The following is a 26684-nucleotide window of genomic DNA, read 5'->3' on the forward strand; positions in this document are numbered from 1 at the left end:
GTATTGTACTTTGGAAGGTCGAATGTAAGAGGAAATCTATACATTACTAAAACTCTCATCTTGTATGTTTCTATGCATGTGTGCGTGTCTGTCTGTCTGTAATTGTGATCCCGGAACTACGTCAAAATGGTACACGTTAGCGCTAACATTTTTGCACCACCTTACAATTGTCATGTGGTGGTTTGTGTCAAGTTTCGTTCCGATTGATGTTATATTTTACAAGTTATTGACATTTTTGACAAAAAAATAAAACCGCGTCCCCACTTACCCCGGCCCTCCCGTCTTTTCTTGATTGGCATCACAAAGGACACCCCACGGGTCCTCAGCGTCGCCTTTGCACACTTTCAGACCGCCATCTTGTTTTCCCCTCACCTCATGGGCCGGCGACTTCGTTCTGGGGTTGCGTCTGCGGCTGGCTCCGGGGGCGGGGAGGGGACATGCGGAGGATCGGGGCCTGGACCCTGGGGATGTGTCTGTGGCTCGGCCACTTGGCACTGGGGCTGCGTCTGTGGTCGGCGGCGGTCGGTTCTCGGCGTGGGGAGAGGGCACATCAATGATCCTGGCTCTGAGGGAGATGGCTGCTGCTGCTGCTGCTGCTCTGGGCCCTTGCGGTGGACTGCGGGGGCGGTGAGAGTCCACGCCGAGGATCCGGGCACGCAAAGAGCTAGAGGAACGGCACCCTCGAGATCCTGGGGAGGTGAGGAGGGAGTATGGGGGGGATTGAGGGAGGGGAGGGGGTAGGGAGGGAGAGGGTGGAAAGTAGGGGAGGTGTGGATGGAGAGTGGGGGAGGAGGGGGAATACAGGAGAGGGAGGGGGAGTAAGGGTGCGGGGAGGGGGGAGGGGGAGTGGGGAATAGAGGGAGAAGAGGGGTGGGGGAGGTGAGGGATAGTGGGGTGGGGATAGGGGGAGATGAGGAGTGGGGGGAGGTTGGGGTTAGAGGGATAGGTGAGGGGTAGGGAGGGGAGAGGAGAGGAGTTATTGAGGGAGGGAGGGAGGGAGTGACTGAGGTAGGGGAAAGGAGAGGGAGGGAGCGGTGAGGGAGAGGTTGGGGGAGGGGAGACGGAGAGGGGAAAGAAGAGGAAGGGGTGGGAGTACTGGGAGATGAGGGGAAATGAGCCACGCCTGCGCAGTTGGGTGCTATGGGTGAGTGGTGGAATATTGCGTTGGGGAAACGGGTTGCGTTGGGGGAACGGGTGAGTGGTGGAATCTTGCGATGGGAACAAGTTGCGTTGGGGGACCAGGCCTTCCGTGGGGGCTATGGGTGAGTGGTTGAATATTGCGTTGGGGGAACTGGTTGCGTTGGGGGACCAGGCCTCCCGTGTGACAGGGACCCAACGGGTCCCACTTGGTCTCGTATACAATAAATACAAGTCCCTTAGCATCATTAATTTACAGAGGTGAACATGGGGACCAAATCCATAACTCCTTGAAAGTGACAACACAATAGAATTAAGTAGTAAAAAAAACATATGGTATGTGTGGGACGGAACTGCAGATGTGGTAGACACAAAAGATAGACACAAAAAGCTGGAGTAACTCAGCAGGACAGGCAGCATCTCTAGAGAAGGCATGGTATGCTAGCCTTCATTATTCAGGGCATTTAGTAAAAGATTCAAAGTCATGATGCAGCTTTATAGGACTTTGGTCAGGCCACATTTGGAGTATTGCGTGCAATTTGGGTTGCCTCAATACAGAAAGGATGTGAGGATTTTGGAAAGGGTGCACAAAAGGTTTAGCAGAATGATGCTTGATTTAGTGGGTTTAAGTTACGATGAGAGATTGATCAGCCCTGGATTATTTTCTTTTGAACGCTGGAGGTTGAGGAGAGACTTGATTGATAAATATGAAGTTATGAGATGCATAGGATAGAAAGTCAGACCATTTCCCCAGAGGGTGGGGAATATCAAATACTAGAGGCCATACTTTAAGGTGACGGGGACAAAGGTTAAAGGAGATGTGTGGGGCAAGTTGTTTTTTTTTACACAGAGGGTGGTGGTGAGTGCCTGGAATGTGCTGCCTGGGATGGTAATGGAGGCAGATACGATAGTGACATTTAAGAGACCTTTGGATAGACACATGTACATGCAGGGAGTGGAGGGATATGGATCATGTGCAGGCAGATAAGAGTTGGTCTTGGACATTGTGGGCCGAAGGATCTGTTCATGTGGTGTATTGTTCTCTGTTCTATATCCTTCTGTGAACAAGAAGACCAGAAATGTTCACAGTCTAGCAGCTGTGATCGCTAACGGGCCCTGATCATTTGCAACAAGGCTTGCTTATGCTGTTTTTTTTTCCTCCCCCCCCCCCCCCCCTTGCAGTAAAAAGCAGCATTTCATTTGCAGAAGCCTTTATATTCTGTGTTTGCATTCGAACTTTGCATTTCTGATGTGAGAACACCCAGATCTTTCTGAGCACGAGCATCCAATAGTGTGTCACTATTTAAATAATGCTCTCCTTTCCTATTCTTCCTCATTAAGCACCATGTGTCTTTTGAAAGTAACCAGATTCATTGGAAAATACAATGTAATGTCTGAAAAACATGAAGTCAGTGTGTCAGATGTATTAATAAGCACAACATCTAATCGTCCGAAAATCTCCTGAGCCCGACACCATTAAAGTTCTGAGCATTACCATGTACCATGTATTTGCCCTATTGCCCAACTTGTCGATATCCCTCCATACAACCTGAAGGATAAGAGAGACGTAAATTAGGGTGAGAGAGGGAGAAGGGAACGTGATGTGAAGAGACGGTTGGAGGTTTGTGTGGCTAAACTAGTGGCAGGGAGCTAGCATCACATCATAAATATGCAAATGGAAGTGAAGGGAAAATGAGTAATCGGGCAATAATTTCCTCTGAGTTGATTTTGTTGAATCTGTGGTACCTTGGTGCACTCTTGCTAGTTAATGCCGTGGAAACTTTGCAGAAGTAAATTTTATTTAAACATTGCTGATACTTAAACAACATAATTTATAAACCATTCTTTTATGTTCTTTTGATTTATCTCAATTTTAAACAAAACTCGGTTTTATTCGGTGATATTAATACTTGACCAAGGTAAATGCAATGACAGTTTCAAACAGTGGACAGATGGCATGTGCTTCAATATCAGGTTATCCAAGTCTGTGCTGAATTAGACTTGGCAACCTCTGCTTCCGAGATTGCTCTGCAATCCAGCTCCACCGAAGGCCTGTGTTCTTCGATTCCCTCTGCTTCTCTCATGACACTCAACACAAAGTGCTAGAGTAACTCGGTGGGTCAGGCAGCATCTTTTAGTTTTGTTTACAGATACAGCAAGGAAACAGGCCCTTCGGCCCACCAGGTCCACACAGACCATGTACACTAGGACTAGGACTACACACTAGGGACAATTTACAATAATTGCCTGAACCAATTAACCTACAAACCTGTACATCTTTGGAATGTGGGAGGAAACCGGAACACCCGGGGAAAACCCACGTGGTCACGGGGCAAACATACAAACTCTGTACAGACAGCACCTGTAGTCAGGATCAATCCCGGGTGTCTGGCGTTGTAAGGCGGCAATTCCACCGCTGTGCCACGTCTCTGGGGGGCATGGGTAAGTAACGTTTCGGGCTGGAACCCTTCTTCAGTCCACCATCTGCAGATCATTGAGTCTCCATTCCTGCTGTCCTTGGCCTGTTCCTAAAGCCCTCGTGTAGTGATTTGTAATAAAAGTGAAGCCCCCAGCACTGCACTCTCTAGCAACTTCTCAAAAGTGTTTTATTTTAATATTGAGCCTCTGGCCTTTCTCAGGGTATATAACAAACATACTGTAAGTTTTGTTTTCAGCTTCTGCTCTAAAAGCATTCGGGTCTACTTTCAGGGCTAGGAAATATAAATGTGATATCTGGCCACATTCACGGGTCCTTGTGCCAAACAGCATTATATTAAATAAAACAGCTATTAAGTGTTGTTAAACTGCCTTTTAAACTACTGCAGATCCCAGAACAACCCGTTTTGTATGATAAAATTAAATGGGTCCCAATGCTCTCTGAGCCTCAGCTGATCTGGCCCCTGCTCTGATGATTTGATGCATATCATTCTAGTTCTTTTGATTGATTGAAAGATACAGCAAGGAAACAAACCCTTTGGCCCATGGAGTGCACACTGACCATCGATCGACCGTTCACACTGGTTTAATGTTATCCTACTTTCTCATCTCTCCCTGCACTCTCGGGGCAATTTACAGAGGCCAATTAACCTACAAACCCACATGTTCTCGGGATGTGGGAGGAAACTGGAGCATCTGAAGGAAACCCAACACGGGGAGAACGTGCAAATTCCACACAGACAGCAGCTGAGGTCAGGATTGAACCCAGGTCTCTGGCGTATGAGGCAGCAGCTCTACTAGCTGCGGCACCCTGCCACAGGTAGTCAATTGATATCTGTCTGTTCTAGTTCCAGTCAATTCTCAACAGTACACACAAATCTGCAAAAATGTGATGTGCTTACTTGCTTTGTGCCTTTACAGCTGTCATATTTTATGCACCCTATTCTGCACTTTTGTTCTTTAATTATTTACATGAATATTAAGATAATGAACTTTGCCATGAAGGCAGTGCAGTAGCGTAGCTGGTAGAGCTGTTGCCTCACAATGCCCGAGACCCAAGTGCAATCCTGACCTCAAGTGCTGTATTTTCAGAGTTTGCACATACTTCCTGCGATCGCGTGGGTTACTCAAGGTGGTCCAGTTTCCTCCCACATCCCAAAGACGTACAGGTTTGTAGGCTAGCTGGCCCGTGCAAATTACTCCTAGCATGTAGGGCGTAGAGAAGAAAGTGGGATAACATTGAACTAGTGTGAACAGGTGGTCGGCATGGACTCAGTGGGCCGAAGGGCTTGTTTCCATGCTATATCTTTAAACTTTCTATCTAAAATCCCACCTTTTTTATTCTCCAAGTTGCTGCAAACAACATCTTTGGAAATGCAGCAGTGATGTATTAAATCATCGACATTGTGTTTTGTTACGTCCGATTTAAAAATCCATGATGACGGCTATGGGAGATTTTCAAGTCATTGATTTTGAATGTTTGACCCTGAACTCCAACTAGACTACAAACTGCCTGAGGTTGCACTAGGAACTTTAGACTTTGTTTTGTTTATTGCACTATATTGTTTTTTTGTTCATTTAACAACTATTTGTATGTTTATTATATTATGATTGAGTACTTTGTGTACATACCTGTTTTCAAGGTTTTAAGGTCAGTTTATTGTCTCATGTACCAGTTAAGGTACAGTAAAATTTGAGTTGCCATACAGCCATACTAAGTGAAAAGCAAGGAACACTAGATTCAGATTCAGATTCAATTTTAATTGTCATTGTCAGTGTACAGTACAGAGACAACAGAAAGTTGTCAAAACTAAACAACTAAACAACAAAAACAACTAAAACATACTTTTAACATACTAAAAATAACAAAAAGAAGAAATGACAGACAGACTGTTGGTGCGGCAGCCACTGCTGGTGGCGCCAACTAACTCCTGGTGGCGCCAACTGGTGTCTTTGCTGCTGCGAGTAAGAATTTAATTGTTCAGTTTTATTAGATATGACAATCAAAAACACTCTTGACTCTCTCTTGACTTGACCAAGCAGGAAGAGATGGCCAAGCAGACAGCAAAAGAAGGCCCCACTCTGATTCCTTCTGTTCTCCGGCTCTACATCCATGTTCTGACCCCGGTTCACTTCCACAACCTTGCGTGTTTCCTCCAACCATCTGCCCATCGAAAACCACCTTGCCTATGTCCACCTGCTATGTTTCTATGTTGTGCACTCACTGGTACCTCTCGCTTCCTGACAGGCCTGCATTGACGAAAACCTGAGCATGGTTACCTTTCTGCTGGAGCATGGTGTCGATGTCAATCAGCCTGACAATGAGGGCTGGACAGCACTCCATGCGGCGGCCTCCTGTGGCTTCATGGAGATCACACAGTGAGTATGGAACCAACTGATCCTCAATGGCACCTGAGCAGTTTTCTCAGTGAACATGAACATAGTCTTTAGACTTCAGAGATACAGCGCCGAAACAGGCCCTTAAACCCACCGAGTCCAATCACCCCATACACTAGGTATATCCTACACACTAGGGACAATTTACAATTATTTTACCAAACCCAATTAGCCTCCCATCCTGCACGTCTTTGGAGTGTGGGAGGAAGCCGGGTCACCCAGACAAACCTCACGCTGTCACAGAGATAATGTACAGACAGCACCCGTAGTCGGGATCAAACCCGGGTCTCTGGTGCAGTGAGGCACCAACTCTACCGCTGCGCCACCATGCTGCCCTAGTCGGTCTGCTTCACCAGTTTTTAACTTTGGCTCATTCATTCCAAACGCGAAAAAGAGCAACAACTGCTTTAGGATTCTGAAATAAACAATTGCAGAGAAAGCCAAACCAACATTCAGTTATGTCAGGTGTGAAGTGAGGCAGAATTACCTCAAGGTTCCAGCCACCCAGCTTTGATTCTGACCTTGCTGCTGGCTTGTAAGGAGTTTGCACTTTTCCTCTGCATGTGGATTTATTCAAGATGTTTGTTTTCCTCCCACTCGCCAAAGTTGAGTGTTGAAAGAGTCAGTAGGGAGCTGTCAAGAGAATAAAGTTTCAGTCCTACAATAAAAAATAAGATGGGGAAGGTAACCGATGGTAATGCCTAACTGAGGGCTGGCAGGAGTGAGATGGGGTGAATGGCCTGCCGTGTTGTAATAAAGACAATATTGGAGTAACTCAGTGGGTCAGGCAGCATCTCTGGAGCACATGAACAGGCGATGTTTTGGGTCACAACCTTTATTCAGACTGAATGTTGTAGAAGGGAGAGACAGCTGGAATGTGAGTAAGTACTGAATACCTTAGCTTGAAAGGGATTCAGGACTTTGAGGGAGATTATTTATTTTCTAGGATTGTCTGGCAGCAAACCCACAATATAAAGGTCCGAGCTTTCACAGTGTTTGATACTTTTCCAGCACCTTAGTATTAGCAATGCACAATGGCATGACAATTCTTGTTTTAGTTATGGAAGGAACACTCGAGAAATTCCATTGAAAAACACTATCTGTCATTGGGAAACAGATCTTTTATTTATGCCTAGTAATGTCTCCCTCACTGTCACAGCGCAGGAACTACTTTAGAATTAAAATAGTTGTTAGGTTTTGAACATTCTGGTGAGTTTCCAGTGGTTTTTGTAAAATGGTGGATGTTGGCTGTACAACTTTCAGTGGGGTTTTAATGCATTTTGGAAGGGTGCAAATATATTCACAAAGAGCATATTCCAATTCCATGTTTAAGTTCTATTTTTAAAGGCAATGTGTAGGGCAAATTTTATTTTACACAGAGGGTGGGTGCCTGAAATGCGCTGCCGAGGGTGTTAGTGATGTCAGCTACGATAGTGACTTTTGAGAGACTTTTAGATAGGTGCATGAAAATGCAGAGAATGGATGGATATGGATCATTTGCAGGCAGAGGGAATGAGTTCAACTTGGCTTTGTGTTCAGCACAAACAGTGTGGGCCGAAGGGCCTGTCCCAGAGCTGTACTGTTCTATGCTCTAAGTTTACACAGTTTTTCATACTTCATAATCAGTGCTTTTCAATCTCAAGGAGAACACAAATGACTAACTTTTGGGTAATCAAACTATAATCTGCATGGTGATTATTCTTCCTGCAGAAGCGCTGGCTGTATCCCCCACAACTCTCCTAGTTTGGTGCTTTTTCTTTGTGCCAGGCCCACCCTGAGGTTCATAAAAACACTATCTGCCTCCACCCCACAATTACATTTTGTCTGTGCCTTTTACCCCCGCCCATTACAATTATGCTCAGGCTGATACTTCCTCAAAGTTCTGACTGCACGTTGGAAGTCTTTATCCTCACCAATCCAATCGTAAACTAATCCCTTGGAGTGGACTAAGTCTCGTGTCCTAGATTTTGGCTGGTACTGTGGTGCATCAGTTGCTGCCTTACTGCACCAGATACACGGGTTCGATCCTGACTACTGGTGTTGCCTGCGTGGAATTTGTACGTTCTCCCTGTGACCACGTGGGTTTTCCCAGCTGTTTCGATTTCCTCCCACACTTCAAATATTGCAGGTTTGTAGGTTAATTGGCTTTGGTTTAAATTGTCCCTAGTTGGATACTGCTAGTGTACGGAATGATCACTGGTCAGTGCGGATTCGGTGGGCCAAAGGGCCTGTTTCCACGCTGTATCTCTAAAGTCTGAAGTGTTTGTTACAGTCCTTGACTGATGGTGGCTGAATGCGGAGCGAGTTCAGAGTGAAGCAGGAAGTTGGGTCAGACTGGTCCAGGACAGCTTTGGCTGGGCAGGTGGTCCAGTCCGCCAACAGACTGACCGTTTCAGACACTGTGTGCTGTGTATCACTGGGCTTATTGCCCAGCAGACAACATTAATAAGAATGCTTGGCTTGATGACCCATCGCAGGAGCACAAGTATGTGTAGAACCGAGTGAGATCATTGTTGTTCATCTGGTAGTTTTTACAAGTGAGATTCTCCTCCTCCGCACACTAATAGATCAAGGGGCATAAATTAATGGTGAGGAGTTCAGAATTCACAGATATGTAAAGAAAAGAAGTGGGAGAAGATCATTTGGTGCACCTTTAGAAAGTCTTATTTAGCTGCAGCTACTTAATTTCTGATCTTATGAAAAATCAGCTACCCCAGGAATCAATCTGGTGAACCTTTACTCTGTTCCCTCTGTCACAATCGTGTTCTTTCACAAGTGTGACGTGATGCATTTTGAGAAGACAAATAGCAGGAGGGCATACACACAAAGGATACGGCTCTCAGGAATGTAGACTATGGTCCAAGCATTGCTACCTTGAACGTGGCAGCACGGTTTGGGAGGGTGGTGTAGAATGCATACGGCATATTTGTCTTAATTGGTCAGGGCATTGAATATCAGATTTGGGACATTTCATTGCAACTTTGCAAGAAAGTGATTTGGCTGCACTTGGTGTATTGTGCAGCTCTGGTCAACACACTATTGGAAGGATGTGGGTGTGCTGGAGAGAATGTAGAGGAGATGCACAAGGGATGTTGTCTGGATTAGAGGACCAGTTATGGGGATAGATCGGATAGAAGTAAACTTTACAGAAATATATAAGATTATGAGATGCATAGCAGGGGTAGATGGTCAAATGTTTCTCCCCATGGTAGGAGTTTATAAAACAAGAATATTGTTTTTAAGGTGAGAGGTAGGAGTTTTAAAGGGATTCTGAACGGAATGTTTTTACACAGAGTGTGAGTGATATCTAGAACAAACTGTCAGAGGAAGTGGTGGCATTAGATACAAATGCTATGTATAGGAGGTATTTATAGTTAAACCGGGTCTTTATTGATTAGTTATTGGTCTAAATTCGCTGACGACTCCAACGAACAAGATGTTTTCATGTGGCCATGCATAAGGATTCTGACAGTCATTAGAACATGTTCAAGCCCTGAGGAAACCCACTTGGGGTTCAGTTAAGACAGGTGCTGTGGATTGTATAGAGTTGAGGCATGGTGATAGCTGATACCCCGTCGACTCTGAATATATCTACCCATTTCATGAATAGGTACCTAATCAAACAGCGAGCAAGCGTTGCAGCTGTGAACAGTGAGGGCGAGTTGCCAAGTGACATTGCCCAGGGTGAAGCTATGGAGAAGATGCTGAAGGAGGTCATTAAAAAGCAAGGTAAGAACTCCATGGAAATGGGTATCACATTGGTGGGAAGATACTGCTTCACAATTAAAGATCTGAAAAGCTTCATCAAATTGTAGGGTAATTCCAGCCCTGTGGATAAAGATTGATGACAGCATGTTTTGGTGTAAAAGAACAGTTTTGGGTCCGGCAACAATAGTGACCCTTTAGATAGATACAAAAAGCTGGAGTCACTCAGTGGGTCAGACAGCATCTCTGGAGACAAAGGGATGGGTGACTTTTCGGGTCAGGACCCTTCTTCAGACTGAAAGTAGAGGGGGGCAGGAAGAAGAGGTAAGGTCAGAACAAATCCGGGCCAGCAACAGATGACCAAATAAGGGTGGAGCCCATAATGGTCCATGGGAAGAAGAGGTGATAACAATGGGTTACAGGGATGCAAACAGTGGAATTAGTGCCATAACTAGATGACTATGGAATTTACCATTTCCCCCTCTTTTAAAATGGTCCTTGAATCCTGTATCCTTAACCACCTGCCTCTGTCTCATGTGCTTTAGATTTTTTTTTAAATAGATGTTTTATTTATAATAATGCTCCACTGAAGCACTGTGATATTTGTGATTTAATGATGCTCTATAGGAGTGGTTCTTGAAGTAAAACTGACCCCAGCCACAATAAAGTGACAGATACTTCAAAAAACTATTACATTTGTCCAAATGTAGGCACAAGGAACTGCAGATGCCGGTTTATAGAAAAGGACACAAAGTGCTGAAGTAAATCAGGGTAGGCAGCATCTCTAGAGAACATCGATAGGTGATGTTTCAGGTCGGGACCTTTCTTCAGATTGATTAAGACAAACCTGTCCATTTGATTCTCTTAATGCCATTTCTTTCTTACAGTCAGCTTGCAGCTTCTCAAAGCTTGGGCATGGGACACAGTTGCCAGGAGATTCACGTGCCATTGCTTGTGGGTCATTGCTTTTGTGTTTAAACATGTTTGGGAGGGAGGGGGAGGGAGAGAGGCACACAGACAGACGCCTGTGTGATTAGGGAAGAGACTGGGCGAGCAGTCCAGCACTGGATCTGCAGTTATAGGATGTCTTTGGGGCCATCGGAGGCAAGAGGTTATAGACATAGAAACAGAAAATAGGTGCAGGAGTAGGCCATTCGGCCCTTCGAGCCTGCACCGCCATTCAATATGATCATGGCTGATCATCCAACTCAGTATCCCGTACCTGCCTTCTCTCCATACCCCCTGATCCCTTTAGCCACAAGGGCCACATCTAACTTCCTCTTAAATTTTTTTTGTCGTTATTTTTTGTTTTGTTTCATTCTGCTTACATGTTTTGTATTCTGTTTACTAAATTTTGTAAGGTGTCCTTGAGAGTCTTGAAAGGCGCCAATAAATAATATGTATTATTATTATTAAATATAGCCAATGAACTGGCCTCAACTTCCTTCTGTGGCAGAGAGTTCCAGAGATTCGCCACTCTGTGTGAAAAATGTTTTTCTCATCTTGGTCCTAAAGGATTTCCCCTCGATCCTTAAGCTGTGACCCCTTGTCCTGGACTTCCCCAACATCGGGAACAATCTTCCTGCATCTAGCCTGTCCAACCCCTTAAGAATTTTGTAGGTTTCTATAAGATCCCCCCTCAATCTCCTAAATTCTAGCGAGTTATTGAATGTTTGTTTTTAAAATATGGAGGGGCAATAAGACCCAGGGATTTTGATGGATGCTTTACATTGTGCATGTCTCACATTTCATATCACACATTCTCCCAGGAGATCTCCACAGTTGTTATAGTGGTCCCAAAAGAGTGATGACGTCATCTCTTTTATCCCTGACAATGAAATTGTGTTAAGAGTCACATGGCTGATTCCTGACAGGAAGTGCAGTGTTATGTTTTCCAGGTGACGCAGAGTGACTTAGAAATGGTCGCTATTGTATTCCACTCCTGGAAAAAATAATGATTTTCACATGCAGAATGCTGATAAAAGGGTCAGAATCATGAATATCCAGGAAAATATCCAATTCTGCAAAGACATTGTAGGATGAGCATTGAAGGAGCTTGAATTTCCTTACAATGAATCAGTGCTGTTTAATTAATACGTTGTAGCGGCACTTGCTGGTGCCCGCAGGTAGTCGAACCCTGCGGTCGGGTGCCTTGGGCATGTGACACTAGGAGGGGTTGCGTTTCGCGCGCTTTCTGGGTGATGCCCCTTCAGTCGCTGGATCCACCGTTGCGGCTGGATCTGTTGTGTTGGTTGTGTGAGACCCATCGTTAAACTTAATTTAAACGATCGACCCTCGTCTCTATCCGCCAAAACGTTTCTTTAACTGTTTGCAATTTTTCATTCGTTTTTGAAAATGATTTGAAGGGAACTTTGAAGGCAGAATAGAAATGCTTTTTTAGGCAATGTTTAATTTTTTTTTTCTGTTTTATACAATGGTGACAGTGGAATATTGTGTGAGAGAGGAAAATAGAATGCTCCTTTTTGCAACATTTGTTTATATTTTATAAACTTGAGCGTTGCTGAAAGGCTGTACATTTCCAGTTTTAATGAGGTCATTTTTCAAGATGCAAGTTTAATTTCAGACCAGAAAGACATATCAGCCTCCTGACCTCTGGCACCTGAAATGGGGAGGTAATGCTTAGAAATCTAAAGTTTTGATGATTGACACCAGAGGCGCACCTCATGATTGATGGGCTTTTATTATCTTGAGTTGCCCTTGAGTCCAGTCCATGCCATTCAGCTTGGTTCAGACGAGGGAAATTGACTAAACGTGCACATGTTACAGCTTATGCATCAACTGCTGTTGCATGGGGCAAGGTAGTATTTGCAGGCACAATGAGATAGTGCTGGGGCTTGTGTTGTTTTTGGTGACAATTATCCTGCATCTCACTTGCAGGGGTCGATGTGGAGGTGGCCAGAAAGGAGGAGGAGCAACGAATGGTCCAGGATGCCAGGCAGTGGCTTAATCGAGGAAAATCGGAAGATATTCGGCACCCAAAAACTGGAGCAAGTGCCCTTCATGTTGCTGCAGCCAAAGGTTACTTGGAGGTCATGAAGTAAGTGAACAATTATTGTGGTTTCGGTAAAAAGAGTTGAGAGAGTCTCTTATTTTAGCTAAAAGACGTTACCCTGGGTTACTCTTTATTAAAATATTAAAGACAAATTTGTGTTGAAGAATGTTTAAAAAAAATATTGATGTTGAGCTGATTATGATTTGTCTACAGGGAGATTGCTGCTTCCTGATGTGGGAATGAGCTTTATTGGCCCTCAGAGTGAGAACAATGAGAAGCTGGTGATACGAGGAGAGGTTTTGAGACGGGAAAGTTGTTCAATAGAAACATGCCAAGCAATCTAGAAGAGAGCATTTGTTGGAATTTAGAAGGATGGGAGGGGATCTTATAGAAACATATAAAATTCTTGGATTGGACAGGCCAGATGCAGGAAAAATGCTCCTGATGTTGGGGGAGTTCAGAACCAGGGGTCACAGTTTAAGAATAAGGGGAGGTCATTTAGGACTGAGGTGAGGAAAAAAAATTTCACCCGGAGAGTTGTGAATCTGTGGAATTCTCTGCCACAGAAGGCAGCGGAGGCCAATTCACTGGATGTGTTCAAGAGAGATTTAGCTCTTAGGGCTAAGGGAATCAAGGGATATGGGGGAAAAAGCCAGAACGGGGTACTGATTTTGGATGATCAGCCATGATCATATTGTATGGCGGTGCTGGCTTGAAGGCCGAAAGGCCTACTCCTGCACCTATTTTCTATGTTACTATAAAGATTGATGAAAGAATGAGCTAAATATCCATGAACACACATTTTAATGTTCTCATCGTTAAATCATATTATCTATTCGTTATCACTGCCATTTTCAGATACTTGATGAATACAAATTAGTTGACACATTTCTTACATTTCAGCAGTTACTATATTTAAAATATTTTGCTGAGTGCGAATTGCTTTGAGTATTTGAGAAGCAAGACACAAATGCAGTTGTTTTTATTCGGTTTCACATAGTGTAACAGAACGCAACTCCTGCTTGTGATCCTTTGCAGTTTATGGATAGCAAGTTTTGAACTGCTCGATCTAATGTGTTTCACTTAGCACCATAGTACAGGTCCAACACTGATTTTCCGGTAACTGGTGGTCTGGCACCTCCTTTATTCCAGACAAAATGATGAGAGCACACTTGAAATCCCCCCTGGAAATTTCCCCCAAAATATGGTGGGTGAGCCGGCTGATGTCAACCTTATTGTGACTTCCGTGCCGATCGGCCAATTGAATTTTCCTCCTGTGGCCGGGCTCTGGAACTCCTGCCTGGCCCGAGCTGGCAGATCCATTCCCATGGCCGACTTCTGAGGCCTCCTTTGCTGGCCAATATCTCGGCTCCTCGACTGCCTAGGCGGACTGTTCTGGTGCTTTTGTTCTCCTCTCTGATGCCTGACCTCCGTTGGTCTGACAAAATGGATAAGCCGGAATGGCTCTGCAACCAAGGATGCTTGGTAATCAGTGGTGGACCTTGTAGTGCCAGGCAATGTAATGCAGTGTATCCTAAATGTGAAGGTGGAATTTCATTTCCAAAAATGGACCAGTTGTTTCTTCCATCAATATTATTGTGGGCAGATGCATTTGAAATGAGTTGACTGGTGAAGCTGAGGGTTCTGGCATTATTTTCCAGAGCTACTCCTGATGCACCTTTCAGATGGACATGCTGCGCCACTTTCAATGCATGTTTTAAAATCTTCAAATGCAGTAGCAGGGTGCAGGGTTCCCTAAAAATGTTTTAAATAAATAATTGCAATAAATCCTATCTTGTTCCACTTTCTGCAGCCTCTACATGTCTTGACAGCACTATAAAATTACATGTTCTTGTTCAAATATACTAATTCAAATGTTATTAATTCAAAGAAAATTTGGTCCATTGCACTGAAAGTACTTGCTGCGATATCTTTTAATGTAAGAAATCTTGTGTTGCAGGTTATTAATCCAGGCTGGCTTTGATGTGAACAGTCGAGACAATGATGGTTGGACTCCATTTCATGCAGCTTCTCACTGGGGCAAAGAAGAAGTCTGCAGATTGTTGGTGGAGAACTTGTGTAACATGCAGGCTGTCAATAAAGTGGTGAGTCTTACCTGCATTAAGTGATTGGTTAAGAGCCCCCACACTCATCCAGCTAAGTTCTCCAGGACTGTGGACTCCAGGGGCTAAGTTATCTTCTTTCAAAGTTAGAATGCATTGATGCACAACTGGGATGGTACCAAGATGTAAACCACAATGCTCTTGGGTTATATTCAAGTGTATACCGAGTCCAACTGCTATGGGTTTCCTGGACTCGAGGATGAAAAAATCATTCTCATTCTTGATCATCATCTATTTACTCTTGATTTGGAATGGATTTTGTGCATGGCTATTCAAATCATTTCTAATTCCAGGACTAGTTACTTCACTCTGCAAGGACTGTATTGACTATATAAGATTACTATTAATCCAGTTCTATGACTTAACTAAAACAAAATGTCACTGCTATTGTAAAGCTAAAATCACATGTTATTATGTTATATCTCATCTTATCATTAACAGAAATTTGAGGCTCTGTGTATTTGTTATGTGTTACCAGGCCAGAGGTTGTGAGAGATATATCCTTTCGTAGCTCTGTATCCTCCACTTCCTAGTTTAAAGTATTTTGTACTGTAAATGGCCAGAAATACAGATTGACAATGGAGAACATGGGTAGGCGAAGTTTTAGGTTGGATCCCTTCTCCTGATCGATTAAAGTAGGGTTAGGGAAGCTGGATGAGAGGGGACTTGGGGGGGGGGGGGGGGGGGGGGGGGGAAAGAGGTGGATACAGGTGAGAGGGGTTTATATTGGTAGATGGTTGGGCAAAGGCCAAAGTTGAAAAAAGAAAAGTGAGTGAGATAAGGTCACGTTGACAATGGTGGCGTGAGGGGAGTGGAGCACCTGCGACCAACAATATCTCATTATCTCTGAGGTTCAATGATGGTGAAAGGAACAGAGGAACAAAGGGAAGGGTGCAGAAGTAGAAAACAATCAGGCACAGAAAGAGAAATTAAATAGAAAGATTGGCTATGAAACAGGAATGAAAAGTAAGAAATGTAAAAGTGGAACAGTGACTCAGCGGGTCAGGCAACATCTCTGGAGAATGTGGATAGGTGACGTTTCGAGTCTGAAGATGGGCCCCGACCCAAAACATCACCTATCCATGTTCTCCAGAGATGCTGCCTGACCCACTGAGTCTTTTTTGTAAACCAGCATTTGCAGTTCCTTGTTCCTTCAACATCTTAATCCTCTGAATTTGATTTGCACATGAATGGTGCATTATCAATATAAGATTTGTAGGTTAAGTTTTGTGTTTTATTATTAGAACGGTACTCTGCTACATTTAATCATGTACATTACATGTATTCTGGTACATAAACACAGCAGTTTGCATATACATCAAAAATAAATATTTTGGTTAAATGCCAAGCAGAGTTATAAAGCTGAATATTGATGTCAATTAGTAGCAAGGTTTGAGAGTTTTCTCAGGAAAATGTTTAGGAGGGAAGCGATCAGTAAAAATCTTTCCCATGTGAGAAGATTAATATAGGTAGCTAAATTTTGGCCAATAGACATCTTTGAAATGGAGCAAAGTACCAGGTGCTGGAGAAAGTCAGCTGGTCAAGCAGCTTCTGTGGAAGGAATGGTCAGACAGTATTATTGTTTTGGGTCAGGACTCTAGCACTTTGTTTAGCTCAAGATTCCAGCAACTGAAGTATCTTGTGTCTCCATCTTTAAAAGGGACTGAGGTATTTAATTGCTGCGAGGGAAAATAAATATATTACTGTGTCTTGGCCTCCCGCTAGTTCTATGCATCAGCGCGGTAGGTAGGAGAATGGGGTTGAGAAGGAAAAATAGATCAGCCATGATCAAATGGTGGAGCTGACTCAATGGGCCGAATGGCCTAATTCTGCTTCTGTGTCTTATGAACTTAGTATACCAGCACACTTTTTAAAAAGACATTGGGATGAATGACAAAACATCTGAAAATCTGAGTGTCTATCTGGTTCCTAATAGGAGCTGTCAGTGTGAAAAAAACAGACTTGGGATATTTGTAAAATACACACTGCTTCTTAAAGTAATAAATCAACAGGTAATGGTTGGTGGCAGAGAGGAAAAGGAAACCAACTATACTGGAGATATTGGAATGATATTGTTAGGCTCAAAGCTATTTTCTGATTCCTTACCTTGAATAACAGAGGGAGGTTGCTGTATTCTATTTCCTAATGCTAAACTGTACTATAGACCCTATTTTGCACTGTTCTGGTATATTGTATGATATACCATGACCAGTAAGTTTTTTCAATCTCTGCGGCCTAAGCAAGATTAATCAGATATTTATTGCATTTTTTTTTGGAACTTGCAGTATGAAGTGACGACGTTATTGATAAATTGTTGATGCTTTAACTCATTGTACTTTCAGAGATTGTGCTCTGTGCTGTTGGTTTGTAAGCACTCTCATTCCATGTTTTTCTGCATTGCTGAATTTGCACAGCACTGTTCTGTATTGCTGTCATTGCTCTGTATCGCTCATAGTGAACTCTTGTATAAAATTGATCTACTTTCCAGCATTTGATCTACTCTCCAGCATTTGATTTTTTTTCGTATTCCTCTTTACTTGTTATGTTACTTTGTATTGTACTTTTTATCTGTAAAGCTATTGCATGATATTGCACTATATTTCATTGTATTCTTTTCACCACTTTTCAAGGACATTTTTTTATTCAAATATAGAGCAAAGCATTTACTAAGGGGCACACATTGTGAGTATGCTGTTCTATATTATTAAATTTACTGGATTTCCATAGTTATTTTACCTAATGCAATGTTATTTCATGCTCCCTACATTAATAGTTGTTGCTCTGTATTCTTTACCTTATTTTATACTGCCTTGCTCCTTATTCTGCTTTTTTCATCTATTTGTATCACATTTGTACTTTGCACTGCATTGCCCTCTTTTGCATTGTATGTTAGAAAATTCAAATAAAAATATGCAAAAATTGATCCTCAATTCATGCATATGATTTTACACTGATTTATCTCCTAGATTAATGTTTCATGATGAACTTCAATAGTGGTTTCTACTTCATGATTGCAATGGTGCAAAATTTCACACCACTCACTGGTTAGAGTTGCTTGACTTCCCTGTACTTTGTGGAAATGCGGTATGTTTCTCTTGGGTGAACGAGTTGTAGGGAAACAATAATGCTACACTGTGGGGTATCATGATCCATTCGTGTTTCTGTCATAATAGGTAATATGTAAGATAGGTAGAGTGGCTACTGCATGTGATGCCATTTTCACTGTGGCTAATTTGTAGTATATGCTTAAGAAGGAACTGCAGATGCTGGAAAATCGAAGGTAGACAAAAATGCTGGAGAAACTCGGCGGGTGAGGCAGCATCTATGGAGCGAAGGAACGAAACTTGACCCGAAATGTTGCCTATTTCCTTCGCTCCATAGATGGTGCCTCACCCGCTGAGTTTCTCCAGCATTTTTGTCTACCTATAGTATATGCTTGGCCTTTTGTACATTGGTGCAGTTATAAGTGATGCTTTCACAAATTCATCCGATGACACAACAATGACAAAAGTGCTCTATCAGGAGGCAGGACACACCTGACAATAAGAGATAAGGTGGTTGATTAGAGGAAAGAAGTAGCCAAACCAGAAACCCTGAGCCCAGGGACTCCTGACCACAGAACTAACTACATTTCCAAGACTGAAGCACTAGAAGTTTGATCTTCTGCTATCTGAGGAAGACTTTCCCACTGATGAACCATGATTACGGTTGTTTAAAAGAAAAACACCTGAAAGCCTCAGTTCAGGTGTTCAGATATTTATTGAGTGGATGCGTGATCGATGGTGAAATTTTCCCCCTAAATTGGTCGGAATTTTGCAACAGCACGGGTGTTAATTGTTTGGTCATGTTCTGTTGCCAGCTTACATCTTTACTTTGTTTAAGAAGGAACTGCAGATGCTGGAAAATCGAAGGTACACAAAAATGCTGGAGAAACTCAGCGGGTGCAGCAGCATCTAAGGAGCGAAGGAAATAGGCAACGTTTCGGGACGAAACGTTGCCTATTTCCTTCGCTCCATAGATGCTGCTGCACCCGCTGAGTTTCTCCAGCATTTTTGTGTACTCACAACTTTACTTACCCGTTTCTGGAATGAGTGTTAAGTGCAGCAAATTAATTTCTTGCCATCAGGAACATTAATCAATGACGGATTTTTCCTGAATCATAGGGTCAAACCGCATTCGATGTTGCAGATGAAAGGCTCTTGGATTTGCTGGAGGAGCTACAGACAAAACAGACTGTTGTAAGTAAAAGCAGAAATTTACAGGCAACTTTTGTTGACCTGCCTGCACACTTAATCACACTTAATGGGATGTAATGTTAAAATTGTACAAGGCATTGGTGAGGCCAATTCTGGAGTATGGTGTACAATTTTGGTCGCCTAATTATAGGAAGGATGTCAACAAAATAGTCTTTATTCTTTGGAGCGCAGAAGGTTAAGGGGGCGACTTGATGGGGGGGTCTTTAAAATGATGAGAGGGATAGACAGAGTTGACGTGGATAAGCTTTTCACATTGAGAGTAGGGAAGATTCAAACAAGAGGACATGACTTGAGAATTAAGGGACAGAAGTTTAGGGGTAACATGAGGGGGAACTTCTTTACTCAGAGAGTGGTGGCTGTGTGGAATGAGCTTCCAGTGAAGGTGGTGGAGGCAGGTTCGATTTTATCATTTAAAAATAAATTGGATAGTTATATGGACGGGAAAGGAATGGAGGGTTATGGTCTGAGTGCAGGTAGATTGTGACTAGGGGAGAATACGTGTATGGCACAGACTAGAAGGGCCGAGATGGCCTGTTTCCGGGCTGTAATTGTTATATGGTTATATGGTTAATCGCCAGGCCAAACTGATAAAGCTTAGTATGACCAATTTATCGACCTCTTGGTTAGGTTGGTTTGTCAGGGAGTGAGGCTGAGGACTAATGAGGGATTTATGGTGCTTTTTTTGTGATGAATCTCTTCTCAAACCATCACTAGATAATCTCTGATTGACAACAGATATCTGTAAACAAGCAATTTCAAATGCACCTTATTCTTTGGACCTTCTTCCTTATTCTTGCAAAATTGTGGGAGATAATTGTCTTAAACTATGGTTTGAACATATAATTTGGAAGTGGATAATGTTCAGCCAAAAATTGTGCTGTTTGTTAGTATGAACTGAAGATGGTTAAAGGGGTAGGGCACTGTCTGCTAGGTCCAATTTCCTTCACTGTTTACTCCTCATGGGATAGGTAATCTGACATACAAACAATCTTACTCCATATTGACTAATATGGACACAATTAAGAGAGATCTTTTCACTTCAGACATGTGAAGTGGATTTTTACCGTCCACTTTGAGCCTCCCCACATGGACATGCAAGGAACTGTTGTTGTGAATGAGATGGAGGGATCTCAACTCAGATTATGAACTGCGTACTTTTCTTCCTATGAATTTTCCCCATACAGTTGACCATTTATGATTTTTTTTTCTTCTTTATCTTCCTCTTTTTGCTAAAAACAGTTGAGGATTGAGAAAGAGAAGCAAGCCAAGATGGAGGCCTCCCTTATTGAACTGTCGAATGCCTCTCAGCAATTACCACCCAGGAGCAGGAGGTTAGTTCTGACGTGGTTTGCTCTGATGATCGTACTGCAGCATGTAGACTCACTGTTTGATGGGTGGTGATGCCAACTGTATTGCCCACTGTAACACCACTGGATTAGTCTTGAACTGTGGCCACCACTTCACCCTTGAAAGAGTTAATGCTTAAAAACACAAATTATTTACTTTTTTCCCCTTCTTTTCCCATTGAAAGTGGAAGCAGTAGTACAATTGAAAACCATTTTTGAAAAACATTTTTAAGATCTAATTATTTATTTTGATTAAACCCCCTTGTGGAATAAGAATGTTAAAGAGGGGTCAGTGTATTGAGGGTCACCGTACCTTGATGCTAATTTTGAATGGAATCGCTTAAACTGCAGGTGAACTTGAGCAGATTTTGTTTTAATGACACTTGCTTTGCAAGGTGTCTTCGCAAGAGGATCAGACCCGCACATCAACAAACTTTGGATTCCATGTTGTTGAAGCCTTGATGTTTTGACAATCATGATATTGAATGCTCAACACAATTTTTTTCGCTCTGTTTTAAATCAGATATGACTTTTAGTTATAAGCTGTTATTTTGTTTGAGGTTTCTAATTTCTTGTGACTTAATCCCTAAGAATGTTTGTGTTGTCCTTCCAGTAACTAGACATTGATCTATTGCACCTCACTCTGGGATTTGGCTGACTTACTTTCAATCCATCATACATTTGTCTAATGCACATCCCAAATCTGAAACAAATGGAGGATAATACACAAAGATATACATATGGGGGAAACAAGGATGATAGAGTGCACACGCTCACAAACATTCATCATCATGCATATACATCTTCATGTACATTCATGGTCAGTCCCCTCTCTAATCTTGAAATGGAGATGAGGATAAATAGCAGTTGAGTTGACTCAGACCCTCTATATGTGCACATGGATCCAGTTACATTGTTGCTCGGGAGAGAATGTGAAGGGGCTTGAGATGCAAGTGCCGTGTTTTGAAACAGATGAGGTTTTGAATCTTCTAACAAAACAAAGGGAAGAAATGATGGGTTTGTGGTAAATGGCTGTGCGTCCAATTCGTGGTATTTCTTTCATATTTAGGGAAGGAAAAAGTATCCCACATAGATCACACCTCGTTCACTGCCTTGAATGTGTATTTCCTCCATATGTGACCCAGTTCTGTTTCAGTGTGTGCAAGTTACATGCAGCACATGAACATAGAATTAAGAGCAGGAGTAAGCCACTTGGCCTCTCAACCATTCAATAAAATCATGGCTGCCCTAATTGTAACCTCAACTCTACATTTCTGCTTACTTGCAGTAATCTTTCAATCCTCTTGGTATCAAGAACCTATCTACTTCTGCCTAAAAAATGTTCAAATACTCTGCTTGCACAACACTTTGAGGAAGAGTTCTAAAAGCTCATGACCCTCTGAAAGAAACCTTTTCATCTCTGCCTTATGTTTAAACAGTAACCGCAAGCTTTTCATTCTCCCTCAAGAGGATCATCCTCTCCCCACCCTCCCAGTTAAGACCCTTCAGGATTTTACATATTTCAATCAAGTTGTCTCTCACTCTTCTAAATGCAAGTCAAGTGTGTCCAACTTGACCTCATTTGACAACCCATTCCCAGTATTGGTGCAGGAGTCTACTCGGACCTGTTTCCAATACATTCACCTACTGAATCAAGAAAACCAATACAGTACATCAGATCTAGTCTCACTAATATCACAGGTAACTGAAGCATGAACTCCTTGCGCTTGCATTCAGCCCCCCTTACAATAAACAATAAGATTATGTTAGTGTGATAGTTTACTTGCAGTACCAATCTTTTGTGAATTAAGTGCTAGAGCATTCAGATCCTTCTGCCTTTCTGAGATGTGTTGCACATCTTATCTCACTTTCTTATCCACTTCCTACAATCTAGGAGTAATTTCTAGTGGTGAATTCACCTACAAACACACACTTCTTTGGTAAATGGGGAGGAAGCTGGAGCACCCAGCGGAAACCCATGTGGTCGCAGGAAGAACGTGCAAACTCTGCACAGATAGCTTCCGAGGTTGGGATTGAACCCTGGTCTCAGGCGCAGTGAGGTAGCGGCTCTACCAGTGTTGAGTTAATTACAGCTCTATTATAATCATATGTATTATAATGGAAAAAAAAAATCAAGGAAAAATATATTTTCTTGTTGGGCTGGTGAAAATGCAGAGATATTTCATGCAACAAATTCCTTTTCCATCCATGATAATGCTGTTATTCTAAAGTATGTTAATAGCCTCCAGTGGCAGGTTAAGGTACTGCAAGAGCTTTTCAATCCAAATGCAGTGCAAATAAGGGCAAAAGAACTCCAAGTGCCAGCAACATCTCCCTGAAACACACCATATACATTCAACTGTATCGGTGACAGCTTGGCACCTTCCCAAATACTTGTGTATTCAAGCTCCACTCTAGGACTTGAATACATAAGCTAGGTTGACACTTCAATGCGTTATTGAAAAATTCTGAACTTTAGAATTATTCTCTGTCGGGATGTGATTTTAAACAGAGATCTTTTCCGTCGATCTTACTGAGGCTAATGCTAAACGACAGTCATTTCATTTCTAAGTAATTCATCATACGTGAAGCCTGGGTATTTGCGAAAGCTAAGATGTTTTATAAGTGCATACCTTTTTCCATTTGCTGTAGGCAAGACCCCAATAATTTAAGCTTTCTGGCCATTGATGGAAAGATACTACATGAAAATAGGCCTTCAGCCCACCGGGTCCACGTTGACTTGAGTAGTAGGCATCCACAGAGTAGACTTGATGGGCTGAATGGTCTAATTCTGCTCCTATAACATGAATTTATACCAGTGAATATATAATGGACTGGATCCATAAATATAATGGATAATGTGAGCACTGGCTTTCGTGGTAATAAAGGTAGCAATTGAAGGGCTATGTAATTTTTCATGTTTACTAATTTGCTAAACAAAAGAATGAGCCAGGAAAAGGAAAAATTGCAAAGACGATAAGTGATTAATTGAAATAATAGTTGGAGATTTGGTGCTTTTAAGTCATTTTGCACAAATCCATTCTGGTCTATGTAAATGAATATCTCACATCTGTTCCTCTAAACTCCAGAGACTGTCAGTTATTCCTATCCATAAAATTCTTTCGTCAATGATCAATGTTCCATTGTGCATTACATTTATTTATATTAAAAGCTATCAATATTGGAAACAGTCCACTAAATTGATCTGGATTTAGACAGTTTAATTCTCTAGAAACTGCTGGTTCACTTAATCAAGAGTCTGTTACTTAATCAATAGTATAGGAATCATTGCTATTATTTATTAATATAACTTCACATTTATTAATCATGTGAACAAGGAATCTCGAAGAGACCTTGCATAACTTAATCCCATGGGATAATTTCTATGTATTTCCCATTCCCTATTTTTGACCCAATTTCTGATGCACTGCATTCATCTGTCAGCGTTTTATTGTGACTCTTCTCATTTGTGGATGTGAAATCGTTAAATATAATCTGGAAACTACAATAAAATCCATAAAGAAATCCAATAGAATTCTGACCAGATACTTTATTACATTTAAATCCTTGCTGCTTTTTGATTTTCTTTCTCGTGTATTCTGCTGTTTTTAATGCACCAATCCATTAGAAGACTGATCGATTCCTGCTCAGTTCAGAGCCCATCTCATTGCATTCACTTATTCCTAACTATGGTACATGTCCTATTTTTTCTTTGCATCTTTCAAAATATTTTAAAATATTGATTCACAAGATTAGTTGACAATTCCATTACCATTTTATCATGTGAAGGAAGGAATTGCAGATGCTCGTTTACACCGAAGATAGGCACAAAATGATGGAGTAGCTCAACGGGTCAGGCAGCACCTCTGGAGAAAAGGAATAGGTGATGTTTGAAGGATCTTGATCAAAAACCTATTCCTTTTCTCCAGAGATGCTGCCTGACCTGCTGAGTTATTCCAACATTTTGTGTCCATCTTCCATGTTATTATGTGTTGGCCAGGATGATAAATGCCCATCCAATTTGCCATCTATCATCTAGCATTTTTACCTAAAAGTGTTGTTAAAAATGTACAAGAAATAGAGGCTAAATTAATGCTCCAAAATTATTGCTGAAAGGGAAGAGAGGGGAATGGTGTAAAGCAGTGAGTGTTGCAATAACCCTGTATTAGTGAACAGGAATACACTGTGTGTTGAGGCCTGGCCTCATGATTGAAAGTTTGCTGCACTGTATTGGCTTCTACACTGGACAAATAATGACGCCTCACCAAATAAAATGCTGTGTGAGGTTTTTCCTCTTGGGGCCTGCCAGATGTTCAATGATTGTTTTATGCTTTTGAGATACAGCAGGGTACAAAAGAACATCTCCAGCATTTCCTTATAAATAACCACCAACTTTGAATCCAAAATGCCTCGTTACACTGGTTAATCATGGTAGAACATTACTAATTAATATGATAAGTCAAGATTGAAACTGGATAATAGAGTTGGAAGTAAGTTGCATTACAATGACAGTGCTGGGGGTGTACAATACAGTGGGATAGAGCTAAAACTGTTACAGAACAACAAGGCATTGCAGACTTAGGAAAGATTTACACAGCATAGCAGCGCATTATGTGGTGATTAAGAGACCCAGAAAGTGGAATACACAGAAACTTGCAGCTGTGCACTGTGCGGGGATCTGAGGTATTGCATATAGCTGGAGCCTGGAACGTGCTGACAGAGGTGGTGGTAGAGGCAGAAATGATAGTGGCATTTAAGAGGCTTGTAAGTAAGTACATGAATGGGGAATGGAGGGATATGGTTCACATACAGAGGTAATTAGTTTGACTTGTCATCATGTTCACATGGTGTTTGTGGACCGTTTAGCCTGTTCTTGTGCCGACTTTTCAATGTTTTACAGAATAACATTGACCTGGGCTCAGAATGTATTTCTTAAAGGATAGATGGAAGCATGATTTTCATGTCAGAGGTGTGTTGCACATTGAAAGTGATTTGGGACATGTTTCACACAGCAAAACCATCAATAAATGGCAAAGTTGAGAGTGCATTACTGATGGTTAAAGGCCAGAGGGGGTATTGCTCGGGCTGATCCAGGGGAGTAGAGTGGAGGGAGTAGCCTAAAACTAGAATACATTGTGCTGTGTTTCTTAGTGTTTGCCATCAGAATCCCATTTGCCTAATGCTGGAGAGTGGCTCCTTTATACCCTGTTGCAGTTTTGTGTCTAACCCTCAGAGATGGAACTTGCTTATCGAGTCTTGGTCCTGCACGCATCACACTAACAGCCAATTAGTGCTAATCCGTTATCCCACCAGGACTTCTATTTCCCGTATGAGCAGCAAAGATAAGATTTCAATGCATGACAAGGAGCGCAAGACACTGGAGTCTGTAATGCTGGAGCACGTTAACGATGATGAGGAGGAGAGGAAGAAGTTGAACGGCTCAAGTTCTGAGGAAGAGATACCTCATGAAGCTGAATCCGAGGCTGGTAAGGCAATGACCTGCTTCCATTATACGTCAGAGCTTTGAATATCTCCACGTGAGCTGGGGGTCCAATAAAATAATCTCGGACTTAAGAAACTGGATTATGTACAGCAAAATATTAACTAAATAAGGACTCTTTGGATGCTGTGAGAGGAAAAGTCTAAGCTAAAAACATTAAAAGACAAGTAGGAGGCAGAATATTTGGCAATCATTCCTGCCCCACCATTCAGTAGGATTGAACCTGTATTTCATTGCTTCCCCTATTATCCCTTGAGTTTTGTCCAGACACTGAGCATTTGACTTCAGTCTCAATGTACTAATCAACTGAAAATTATCAGCCTGCCGGGTTTTAAAGAATTAAAATAAATTATCCACTGTGTCCTAATTACTCAGTCCCTTAGCTGAGACTGTAACACATGTTTCTAGATACCAATTGGAAGAAAAAATTTTCAACCTTTTGAGAAATGTTTGGGGTTTAAGGGAATGGGAGACAGAATTTGCAGGTTTAGAATAACTCAAACGATTTTTTAATCTCAGTGAACTTTCATTATATCACCACCCAAGTGCATCTAATCTCTGAGCCACTTACTGTTCAACGGTGTAATCAGTCAGATCCAACCGAAGTTCACATCTTATGAATGTGGTCATTAGAGTAATTCAGTGTGCAGGCAGGCCCTTCGGCCCAACTTGCCCACACAGACCAACACGGTGCTATTGATTCCTGTGAGGATAGAAAACATGAAGTTTGTTTGACTTCTAAAGGGAAGCCACAAATTTAGCTTTACTCTG

General features: G+C 42.1%; 1 protein-coding gene across 1 annotated transcript in view; it reads left to right on the forward strand.

Annotated features, from left to right (window-relative positions):
• Window positions 1-26684, forward strand: part of LOC129706007 (protein phosphatase 1 regulatory subunit 12A-like) — a 129707-nt gene that overhangs the window by 43269 nt on the left and 59754 nt on the right. Inside the window, exons 2-8 of the mRNA XM_055649978.1 lie at window positions 5822-5952; window positions 9581-9699; window positions 12574-12733; window positions 14649-14793; window positions 18975-19049; window positions 20307-20398; window positions 25727-25899. Coding sequence (XP_055505953.1) covers window positions 5822-5952; window positions 9581-9699; window positions 12574-12733; window positions 14649-14793; window positions 18975-19049; window positions 20307-20398; window positions 25727-25899 — 895 coding nt within the window. The remainder of the gene's footprint in view (window positions 1-5821; window positions 5953-9580; window positions 9700-12573; window positions 12734-14648; window positions 14794-18974; window positions 19050-20306; window positions 20399-25726; window positions 25900-26684) is intronic.

The sequence above is a fragment of the Leucoraja erinacea genome, chromosome 18, assembly GCF_028641065.1.
Source record: "Leucoraja erinacea ecotype New England chromosome 18, Leri_hhj_1, whole genome shotgun sequence".
Taxonomy (NCBI): Eukaryota; Metazoa; Chordata; class Chondrichthyes; order Rajiformes; family Rajidae; genus Leucoraja; species Leucoraja erinaceus.